The 12,084-nt window shown below is 44.4% G+C and overlaps 1 protein-coding gene across 4 annotated transcripts in view; it reads right to left on the bottom strand.

Annotated features, from left to right (window-relative positions):
• The window catches only part of Srgap3 (SLIT-ROBO Rho GTPase activating protein 3), a 225,779-nt gene that overhangs the window by 24,955 nt on the left and 188,740 nt on the right, over positions 1-12,084 (bottom strand). For 2 of the 4 annotated variants that reach the window (XM_055628653.1, XM_055628655.1), the window contains exons 12-14: positions 8,245-8,347; positions 3,157-3,217; positions 889-966 (exon numbers count right to left, since the gene is read on the bottom strand). In XM_055628653.1, the coding sequence (XP_055484628.1) occupies positions 889-966; positions 3,157-3,217; positions 8,245-8,347 (242 nt within the window). Of the gene's footprint in view, positions 1-888; positions 967-3,156; positions 3,218-4,223; positions 4,255-8,244; positions 8,348-12,084 lie in introns of those variants that run through there. The other 2 variants (XM_055628654.1, XM_055628657.1) reach the window with 2 other exon arrangements.

Below are 12,084 nucleotides of genomic sequence, written 5' to 3'. Positions count from 1 at the left end.
TGTGTGTGTGTGTGTGTGTGTGTGTGTGTGTGTGTGTGTGTGTGTGTTTGCTGTTTTATTTTGTTTTTTTCAAGACAGGGTTTCTCTGTGTAGCCTTGGCTGTCCTGGACTTGCTTTGTAGACCAGGCTGACCCTGAACTCACAGAGATCTGACTGCTTCTGTCTCCTGGAGTGCTAGAATTACAGGCGTGCACACCAGGGCAGCTGTTCCTGATTATTTTAATACTCGTTTTATTTATTGGAATGCTAACTCTGTGAATTTCTTAATTATTTCATCAAATAATATTTAATTATTTCATCAAATAATATTTCACCTACCATGTGCCAGGCAAAAAATTTGACTTTTTCTCTGGCTGAGATGGTTTATCAATAAGTGTGGGGCCAGAAGCTTTGTGACTTTAGAATTTTGGTATCTTAGAAGTGAGATCAAGTGTCTACATAGAAGTCTACATGAGTCGCACACATAACCTGAGGGTGAATTGAAGCGATATCATTCGAGTAGCTAGCTCTGTCTTGCCTGTGTCTGTCACATGAAGTCAAGTGTGGAACTTTTCACGTGTGTGTTACATCAGCACTTAATGTTCGTATTTAGAAGTGGGAGTAGGAATGCTCACCCTATAGTGGAACAGGTCAAGGGAGAAGAATTGGATGCTTAGAACTGTTAAAAAGATCTTGGAGTTTGCCAATTTTGGTGATATAAACACTCCCAGTATGGCTGATTTTCAGCTATCATCAGGATGTCATGGAATGCAAAGTTAAAACGAGTGTGAGCACACAGCTCTTGAAAGCCACTGTGGATCCAGGACCCCTGTGCGCTACTGGCTCTGAGACCGGTGTTAGCTCTGGCTTCTCCTTCTCACAAGCTTGAGATGGTCAGTCTGCACTCACCTCTCTCAAAGGAATTCTTGATATCATTGACTTCAACTTGAGACCCTGGAACTCTGAAGATCCCCTGCTGCTGGAGTCCTAAAAAAAAATGATAACAATACAAGCAAACAGTTAATGTAAATAACACCTTGTAAATAAGACCTTGAGTTCATGAAGCTACTGGAAATATTGGTGATTCTTTCCCATGCTTATCTCTTTCTCCTTCCATCTTTTAGAACAGTCAATTCCTGGTAACAGGCTCCTAGCCGAAACCCCAAACTGGCCTTGACAATGATCTACAGCTGGCCCAAATGCTCAGCTACATGCAGAGTCCCATGTCTGTGAACTTGCTCCTGGGCCTGAGGCAAAATGCTATCCACACTATTACTTCCCTCCCACTGGGGTAAGTGCTACTCTTCAGAAAACCTAAATTTCAGAGTCCATCCTAGCCTGGAGCTGAGGAGTCAAGGAGTCAGAGAGTTGGAAGCATAGCTCAGCGGTAGAGCGCTTTGTCTTGTGGACACTAGGCCCTGGGTTAGGTCCCCAGCACCAAAAGTCAATTGATTAGCTGGGCAGAATTCCTCATATGATAATCTCAGCATTTGCAAGGCTGAAACTGAGGCAAGAGGATTTCGAAGAGTTCAAGAACAGCCTGGGCTACTGAATAAGATCCCTTTCCGAGAAAGAAAAAAGAAAGAGCTTGGGCTTAGTTATTAAAGAGCAACCAGGTTTTGTTTTGTTTTTTAATATTCTATGAGGTGTTAACAAAGAGGAGTCTCTGACACCTGGCATCAGTTATGACTTAACTGCCACCTACACGATGACAGGAATCAGAGGGCCTACCTCTCTCACACGAAATTTACTGCAGACATGGGGCACCTTTCCCTGCCTCCATTGTTTGGGTAAAACAATTTTTCATGCTACAGCTTCTTGTTTACCCTTCAAAGTCAGGGTTGAGCGGACATTTGGTGTGAACATCCTATGTGCTCAGTAAATACAGTTCGACTCTTTGGTTGTTGGTTTTGACTGCTTATTTAAGCCTTTCCCCTGAGACTAGCCACTAGATGGCCAGCTGACACCTGTGGCTTCTAGACCGTCTCCATTTGTCATGCTCACTGTTAAACAAGGTCTGCACCTGGATATTTAAGTTGTGACTCATGTGCACAGGCTGACCTTGAACTTACTACGTAGCCCAAGCCAGCCTCCAACCCTTGGTGATCCTTCTGCCTCAGTCTCCCTAATGCTGCGGTGGCAGGTCATACACTACGCATGTGGCTTTGTTAATTTTTACTCATAGTCTTCTCCCAGCCCTCTGGATCACTGTCCTTAACGTACTGTCCTTCCTTCCACTTGCCATTCCGCATTCTCCCCACCAAGCTGCAGGACTGCTTTGCTCGGGGCTCTTTCCCAGTTTAGTCAAGCAGCCTACCTACAAAGGTCCCCATCTACCCTCCTTTTAATTAGTTTCATGGCAGTGTCACTATGAAAAATTACATTATAGTCTACTATATCCATGAGCTACTGCATTCAGTGACTCAACTAATGGCAGCTTGAAAATATTCAAGAAAAGGTTGCATCTGTATTAGACGTGCATAGATTATTTTTTACTAGTCCCCAAATAGTATGATTATTTACACAGGATTTGGTGCTGTTTGTCTCTCTAGGTGGCTTGATGTCTATGGGAAGATTGCATGGGTTAAATGTAAAGGCCACAGCATTTTATACAATGGACTTTAGAGTCTGCAGATATGGGGGTCTGCAGTAACCCTGGATCTAATCTCTAAAGATGCTAAAGGATGACTAACATTCTTTTCCTGTTGATTTCCTTGTTCCTCTGAGAACGTAAACCCTGGAGGGCTGTCACGGTTCTTGCTTCCATCACTCCTGCATCCACAGCCAAAATGGAGGTGTATGAGTAAGTTGCCTTCCGATAACATCATGGTTAACAAATTCCCAAAATCATTTTCTTCATGGAGAGTAGACTACCAACCTGATTGACTCAAGTGAGGACAGAGCTAGAACAGTCCTTCTGTCCATCCTATAAGCTGCTCCCCAATGACCTGAAGCCCCAGGGCTCTCTCACAACCTTCCTTCCCTCACCCTGGATACACACATGCAGACTTCAAACATAGTGGTTGGAATAAAAGCCATTCCCTGGAGCATTTTCACCCCCAGAAGCAGAGCATGGACAGGAAGTCTTCCAAGATGACTGACAACATCATTTTCTCCCAAAGCAGCCCAGTCCTGTTCCACAATGAACTGAACACACTTAGCTGAGATGGTACTTACCATATAAATTGATGAATCGGATACAGCTCTCAACTACAAGTGGTATAGCTTGTCCTGAATCCTTAAGAAAGAAAAAATGTGAGGTTTATCAGACTTGGCACCCAATCTCAGGCAAAGACGTTGCAAACACAATGATCAAGTCAAGCCATATTAGTACCATGTGATTAGTAGGAAAACAAGCAAGGAATTGCTAACTCTAGTCTCCAAGAATGGTTACCACATAGCCTTCGGTTAAGTGTAGAAGAAGGCATAGCTAGGATAAATTCAAAGAAATGCTCTCTCTTCTTACCCAGCTGGCAAGGAACTGAGCTCAGTTTGACAGGCACACTGGGGGCAGGAGAGATGGAAGCCAGTGTGTGGAGGTAGCTGGAGTCTGACCTTGAAGGATGACCTGCCTCTTCCCAGCTCCACTTTGCCCAACTCAGCATCTTTTCCCAGGACTTGGGGGCCAAGAGGTAGGATCAATGCCTCTCCCTATTTCTGTGGTATCTCGTGTCACAACTGAGAACACACTGTGGGTGAAGCAGGGCTGGCTCTTATAAGCCCTGTGGGGCTCTAAAAAGGGAAAGTAAATCTTATTCATGACATCTCAACTTAAATATCCAGGTACATATTTTGCTTAATAGTAAGCATGGTACATGGAGAACTCTAGAAGATGACAGTATCAGCCATCTGGTGGCTAACCTCAATCAAAAAGGCTGAATTGGATGCAATTTAAATAGTTGTACCTAGAAAATAAAAGGCTATTCAGTTATACCTTTGTAGGTTAGTCTACAGTCCCAGTGGTTGGGCAAGGGTCAATTTTCTTTCATGGTTCTAAAACTGGGTGACCTTGTTGTTACTTCAGGTCACACCATGAGTACTGTTAGAGAACAAAAACAACAAAAACCTTCCTTTTAAAAGGGCTGTATTCAATCACTAGCTTCTCCAGAACGCTAGTAAGTTGGTAGGCTCTTGGCTCTGCCACACCCCCCACCTGCTGATGCTGCATCTGGGAATGTGGGGCTGCTCTAGATGACATTGGATCTACTAGTTGCATGGGGTTCGTGGGCCTGTCTAGTAAATACCTGGTTCCTGGTTCGAGCATTTCTTCTTCCTCTGATAACAAAAAAAGAAACAGGCAGCAAAGCAGGAGAAAAAGAAAAGATTATGCAGGAGTAAGATCAGTTAGAGTATGCAGATTCTTCAGAGTCCGTGAATGCCAAAACGCAATGGCAGCCAGCAATGGTCCTGGGGCATTTGCCCAACAACCTGCCCATGGGGAGGGCCCTCAGCCTTGGGGCCTCCTAGGACTTCTGGAGCAATCCCCAGCCAGCCTTTCAACAGGCTGCCTAGCCTCTTTTCCAGATGGAAGGGCCTTTTTCATTCCTCGTCAAGATGCAGGAAATGTGTGTCAACCTCATTTCCGGATCCATATCTAGTTTCTCCTCAACACAAGGGATTCACCAATCAATGAGCAAAAGTCCACTGAACACCTACAAGTTTAGCCCATCTACCCACAGAAGGGATCCTTCATGTCTATTGTAAGCTGGCTGCTCGATTTCATCTCTGGAAACCTCATTCTTGGTCAGATGTTCTATTTCACAAGATATCCTTAGATGGGAAACTGCAGGTTGCACCACATTCGAGATTCCAAACACACCCAATACCTTGATAATCTTCTCTGGGTGGAAGTGTGGCTCTGCTCCTAACCCTTTACTATTGCCCTGGTACTGAGAACCCTCTGAAAACACAGAAGCTGGGAAGGGTGGAGGTGCAGGAGAGAGTAAGTTGCAATACCTTTGTGACCTTGCGAGTGGACTGAAGTCTTTGTCCCCACATTGAGGGGGTCCTGCCTGAATATTCTGGTCATGTGAACAGTGACTCAAGGTCTAGGTGAGAGCTGAATCTCACCCAAGCTCAGTCAAGAGGCCAAGCTGACTAAGGGACATGAGCCTTCCTAGGGTACCATATGTCCACTCCTGCCATCTTAATAATTGGGATCTCAGTTGCTATGATGTCAGTTAAATACACATGACTTTCAGAACTCAGCAACATCCTAATCCAAAGGGACTCTTGAGGTGGTGTCTTAAAATTAATAATAGATCGGGCTTACACAGTACCAGGAATGTTCTAGAAACATACATGTATCAGCTCTTTACATGCTCACCCTGACCTCAAAGAGTTGGAGATTCTCATTTCATAGAAGTAAGATAGGACTTCTCCACAGGTAGACCTTCTGGACTTTACCGTGAACTTATAATATAAATGGAGTCTGCTTACATCTAAAAGGACAAAAATCACAAAGTTTTTGTTTTTTTTTATAAGGGGTTGGCTCAGGAAGAGTCCAGAAAATTCATAAGCCCAACTCCAAAAATACTTTTTTATAATTAACTTGGAGCCTTTCTCATCATAATTGCAGCAATGAAATGGGATTATCTGACTGAAAAATCTTTTCATAGGCCTGTATTTCCAAAGCTGAGGCCTCTTAGTTTGCTGTGTGTTCGAACAGTGTGAGAAGTAGAATAAAAACTTAAATTCCACTGTAGGCAGCTGAAGGAGTGACTGCAGATACTGTCTCTCTAGACTCCATAATCCTTCAGAGTAAGCCTGTATGGGGCTTTGTTGAGTCTGATCGTAGTAGGTCCGCAGCTGAAGCTGTTTAGCTTCACAGGTTGGAGGTGTCCTAATTACGGAGTGTAAACATATGCTATTGTCTTCTACAAGATTACCTTCTCTTCCCCAGCCATATGACTATTACTCTCCCAAGAATTCTGACATTCACTCCAACAGATCTGGGTGGTCCCTCTTTGGAGATTTTTCTCAGAGCCAGTTGACCAATGTCACTATATCACACTTCCTCTTGCCATTCCATACATCCAGTGGTGTCACAAAGATAAGCCTCCACAAGAGCTTTTGTGCATGTTGTGGTGATGGTAGTGGGAGAGTGTTCATAAGGTCCTGCATATGCATGTAGAGGCCAAAAAGGTCCACCTCACATGTCATTCCTCAGGCACCAGCCACCTTGATTTTGAGATCTCCAATAATGCTAGGCTGACTGTCAGAGAGCCACTGACATCCCACTGATTCCCTAGTGCCAGGGTTCCAAGTGTGTGCCACCATTCCCAACTTTTTGACATAGGTTATAAGGACTGAACTCGTGTCCTCATGCTTGCATGACATGCCTTGTAATAATTACCACTTCATCAGCTTAGCCCCATGGATGTTTTAATCCTGCTGAACCAGGGTATACATTCTAACAGGAAATTTGACAACACCAATAATCTTCTTTAGAGCAACATGCCAAAACACCACACAGGCATGGTGATGGAGTAGAATAGTAAGATGGTTTCCCAAAGTAGCCACCTGAAGGGGCAAACAAATTCTCATGGAGTTTAACAAGTCTAAAGCGTTGGTCAGGTGGACAGTCAAATTGCTTAGTCACACTTAGAAGATACTCAGTTCCACTTTAGAGCTAACTTTCAAATAGGTAAGAGTCAGTGTCTTCCACGTACCCTAACTGATCTCCCATTTCCAAAGACTGGAGAAACTCAAGGGAGGAGTCCCCATATCAGCTCTCATTGCATCTTTCCCTTCTTCAGGGACTCCTATCCTGCTCCTCTCTTTTTTCCTCCCCATCCTTTCAAGGCCCTGGCAAAGCTACCTGAGCCCCAGATCATAGCTTGCCCTGCTCTGAATTCAGACAGCATGTTCCTATGGGAATTCCCATGTGCCTCCCCTGCACTCTTGGCTCTGTGCTGGGCTCTATGAAGACAGGAAGTGATCAGCCAGCTCCTTTGCAGCCAGGAGAGTGGCTCAGCCAGAAGTAAGGGTGGGCGAGAATGAAGAAAAGGAGGAGACAGAAGGGCAATAAAGAAACAAAGCATTCTGACACAGCCCTACCTGCCATGACCCACTGCGTGGCTCTCTGTGGGTCACACAGTTCCTGTGGGACTCTCATTTTGGGCATTCAGTCCTTTGAAGTATCCTAAGGCATCCCCCGCTATCCCTGTCTAGGGGAAATCCCTCTTTCTCTTTCTTTAGCTTTTCTAGTCTGAGGACTCAGTCAATAAGCAGAGGTAGTTCTTTGACCTAGGATGGTGCTGCCTCCCCAACCTATCCACAAGGCTGACATCTATGCAGCTGCAGCTCTTTTTTGTCCTCTAGGTCTAGGCTACACCCTGCCAGAGAACAGAGGACAGAGACAGAGGAGGGAGGACAAAGGAGAGAGGGTTGGTGCATGGGGCAGCCTCTGTAACTAGTGTAACAAAATCATTAGTGATGTCCACAAGACTCTACCATTCCCCTGACTGACAACACCAATCCTCTTTTCTGCAGAAATTGTTTTTGTTGGCTGGTGGTAGGCTTTCAAAGAACTGGTGAAGACCTCCCTCCTTTCCCAAGAACATGTCTCAACTCTACCACCATCTTTGCCTTGAGTAGTTTGATTCTGGATGGCTTGATCTTATACCACTGATAAAAGAAAATAAGAGAAATAAACTCACTTATCTGAAATGCATATTTAACTTAAGCTTGTTGTCAAGGGTTAACCTGACATTTACAAAGACTACCTCAACTCTACTCCCATCTTTCAAACCAACCATGAAGAAGCCAAATTAAGTGGAAGGAACTTTTCTCCTGAGAATTCTATGGCTTCCTGTGCTGTAGACATTTAGCTAACAAACTGTAGTTGCCTTCTATGGAAATCCACAGGGGCTATCTTTGCACTGTTCTCAATTGGTACTACAGCAGGAGAAGGAGGTGAAACTGAGTAATGGTGTTTCTTCGGCTGCCCTTCAGGAATTAGGACTGCAGATCCTGAAGCAGCAAGGCCAGCTGGCTGGGACCACTGTGCTGAAGTTCCACCTCCTTTGAGCCTGACTGATCAGAACCCTTCCCATATGGCTGAAAACAATGAATGGCCACTTAGGGGCCACTAGTGAGAAGCCGAATGCTCTGATAAAATGCCTCACTGAAGCCAAGAACGGACTGCAGTGAGAAGCTAGTTCCCTAAGGGGTTGACAGGGCTGTTAGCTGGAAGGGACAGGGGAAGAGAGGCTGCCATTACTTTGGACTCATTCGCGGACTCCACGGCTCCCTAGCAAGTACCTTAATGAATGCTTCCATACTGCCGTTAAAGAGTTTATGGCTATACACTGAAAGAGGCCTAGGTCTCCTCATTTTCTGTGGTTTAGGGGGAAGACATGGGGGCCTAGGGGAAAATGGAACAAAAGAAATCAAGAAAGCAACCAGCATAAACATACCATTGGGAGAGATGCTCTTCAAACCCACAACTGGAAGAGAACACAAAATGCAAAGGGGAGCCCCTGGCCCCCAACACATTGGTTTCCCATGTTCCATCTGAAGGCCTCTGGATGTTTTAGATCTTAGTTTATCCACAATGCCAAGCAGGAGCAACTCCCACAAAACACAAATGCATTCTACATTAGGGGGGATGGGATGTATCCAAGAAGCCCTTGCAATGCCAATCAGAGGCTGGCATCCTGCAGACCAGATGGAGGAGGATGAGGGGACAGCGGTGTCATCTGTAGCCCAAGAAAGCAAGAGACTTTCAAACATAGTCAAGAGGGTTAGTTTTCACAATTCTGGCTTAAATCTATCACCAAAGTTCAACTCCCAATGTACTAGGGGCACTGTCTTCCTAATGCCTCTTAGCATTTCAAAGGCATATGATTCATCTTTCTTGCATAGATCTGAGAGCCAGACAGCTAGATGCCAGGAGGCAAGCTGCAGCTTCTTTAGGATCTGTAGGTGGCCTGGGATGTTATTATCCCACTCATCAATCAAGTACATTTTTGATTGGAACACTGTCAAACCCATTATCACATTTAACCCAGTATCTTCCTAATACATATAGTTTTATTCTATAGACACTACAGCTCAGAGAGAAGAGTGAGTCAGACCAGCCTCTACCACTTCCCCTCTAAGTTCGGTTTGTTTGTTTGTCTTTCAAATTTCAGATCATGGGCGTGGCGCTGGGACATCTTGTCACTTCTATCTCTAGACTTATTTGCCCTATCAGCCAGTCCTTGCCACGGGGTCAGGTTGAAAGTGTCTTGCTTTGCTTTCAGATCTCCATTCCCTGTGTTCTGCTGTTACCCACAGGGAGGGGAAACCTTATACCACAGTCCACCAACAGCAATGAAATGGCCACAGACACCAGACCCGTGTCCATAGTTGCTTGCCATGCATAGGCCTGGATTGGCTTATTTGCTCATTTTATTATACAAACTGGCCTGACTCAATTCTGGGGGCCTTCAGGGAAAGAGATTTTAGAAAGTTAGAAGGAAGCATCCTTACCAAATGAGGTGTTCATTTTCAATTGGTTTGGTTCAAACTTTGGGAAAAACGAGTGTATACTCAGCCAGGCAGATAATGGTCATACATGAGAAGCAAAGAGTTGCCCCTTCCTCAAGTCTTGATTGATTTCTGTGTACAGGTAAGGATCTTCTGTTTGTTTGTTTGTTTCTGAGACAGGATCTTGTGTAGTCCAGGGTGGCCTCAAACTTGCTATGTAGTTGAGTATGACCTCATACTCCTGATCCTCCTGCCTCCATCCCCTCAGTGCTGGGATTACAGGCATGTACCTCTACGCTGGGTTTTATGTGATGCTAGCAATTGAACTCAGGGCCTCATGCATGCTAAGCAAACATCCTACCAACTAAGGCATATCCCCAGCCCCCAGGCAAGAAACATATGCACTGTGGAACCAATCTTCCATTGGGCCTATTGTACCCATGTCCTCTGGCAGTCCAGCCAGGAAGGAGACTCTAGCCAATTCATCTTGAATGTTTAAGTGTTGAGCAAAGGCTGCTAACTCCAGGACATGCATGGGCAAAGACACGATTGAATCCAATAGCATGCCATCCAATCAGGGGAACCAAAAGAACAGCACAACAAAAATCCTGAAGAGAAACAGGCAAGCTTGTCTCCAGCCCATCTTCAGTCTATGTAAATTTGGTTAGCTAAGTCCATGTCATTTCCTTTAAAAAAAAATTACATCTTTTTTTGAGAATGTGTGAAAACAAGGAGGGGGAATCTCATACAGTTGATCTGGTTTTGAATTTTTAAATGTAAAAAAAAAAATGACATAAAACCATAGGATCCGAATTTAGGGATTAAGAATAAGGAGGGCAGCAATGTCACCATTTGTTTTGGTAATATTTTGGGCTCTGGCGTCATTTCTCTCATGTTGTGTGATTAACCTCCTCACATGGCTGGGAGGCAAAGGAGCCCACAGAGATTAAGAAATTTGGCAGTGGACACACAAATAGGATCTACCAAGAGCTGAGAGCTGAATGCACTCTTCCTACTCCAGCACAAGTATGAAGTTGAGAGAGGGGTCTTGCCAACTGTCTATCAAGCTCTCATGGCCAGCCAGAGTGGGGATCTTGGCACAGTTTCTGAAAATGCAGAATCAAAATCTTTAGGGCACCCAGTTGAAGGGCTTTGTTTGTTTTGTTTTTAATTTTTCACAAAGTAGAATAAAAGAAAATAAAAGAAGGATACACTTCCCCATTTCTCCTGCCAAATCCAGAGTGTAAAAGAAAACTTAGTCCCCTTTTCCCCCACCGGGGTGTACTGGGCACTGCCTGGAATCTCTGACAAGGAAACGTAGCTATCCCAACTTTGAATGACATCAAATCTGTATCAACTTACTGGAATGCTGGGTGGGGCACAAAGTGGGGAGCAGGGGGACAGCTCAGCCAAGGAAAGTGGGGCAGCCTAAGCCTTCCATCTCTTCTGCTGCTCAGATGCAGAGCAAAACAACAACAACAAAAAAAAAAAAAAAAAGAAAGAAAGAAAAAGAAAGAAAGAAAGAGAGAAGCAGGGAAAACAGGAACAGAGAAAGCCACAGAAGGGAGGGGAAGGAAACCAGAGACCAATGTCCCCTTTCTGCCTTTCAGCTGGGAAGAAAATTAGCATATGCTGGCACCACAAGTGTGGCCTCAGAATTAGTCTGTGACAAAAAGCAAGAGATTACGAATTTCCCCAAACAGCCCAACAGACATGGGTATCAGTATCCAAAATGGTAGCAGAACTGACATTCAAGGACAGGTGGGCTCTTGGAAGCTGAAGTTGGGTATGTGCTGAGCTGCATCTGATTGATCTGATTGGTCATGACGTTGATTATCTCTCTTTAATCAGGATCAGAGCCTCTTGTCAACCTGCTTAAGGAGGCCTACCTCTCTTCAAATCACAATGATTAAAAACTGGTGTTTGCATCTCACTTTGCCATTTTTAGCAATTCTTCAAAGTACATTAGCTCATGTGGTCAGCCTATGTGAATTGCTAAACAGCTATGTGAACAGCGGGGCTATGAAGAATTGAGGACATTAAAAAATCTGGCTCTTAAGTGTGAGAAAGGGACCATCTAGACAAGGGCAAGAGCAGCTTGCCTGAGGAAACCTGCTTTGACAATGGTCCCAGATAACTGACTGTGTGTGAGAATCTACAGTTGACACAGCCAAAGGTGTAGAGACAGATCACCCAGGGCCTCTGAGACTTGTTTTAAAACTACTTTCAGGTTCATGATAAGGTTCATAAGCTCAATAATGAGCCAGAAAATAACTGGCTAGGTCTGAAATTTAGGACAAGATGCCTAAGTGGGAGGTCTAGTAATCTGAACTTGGATTTCCCAGGCCCTAGGCCAAAGAGAGTATAGAAGACAGTATTTCAGAGGTTTTTGGTTTTTTTTTTAAGAATATGTATATTTGGTTTTTTGAGACAGTAGTCTCTTTGTCTTGTCTTGGTGTAGCCCTGGCTTCCTGGAACTCACTGTAGATCAAGCTGGCCTTGAACTCAGAAATCCACATGCCTCTGCTGGGATTAAATGCATGTGCCACCACTGCCTGGTTTTTTTAAAGTCTGTCTATCTATCTATCTATCTATCTATCTATCTATCTATCTATCTATCTATCTATCTAT

The sequence above is a fragment of the Psammomys obesus genome, unplaced genomic scaffold (assembly GCF_907164565.1).
Source record: "Psammomys obesus unplaced genomic scaffold, mPsaObe1.curated_primary_1811, whole genome shotgun sequence".
NCBI classification, from domain to species: Eukaryota; Metazoa; Chordata; class Mammalia; order Rodentia; family Muridae; genus Psammomys; species Psammomys obesus.
Note: the sequence above shows the minus strand (reverse complement) of the source record. Positions and strands in the feature narration are given on the sequence as shown.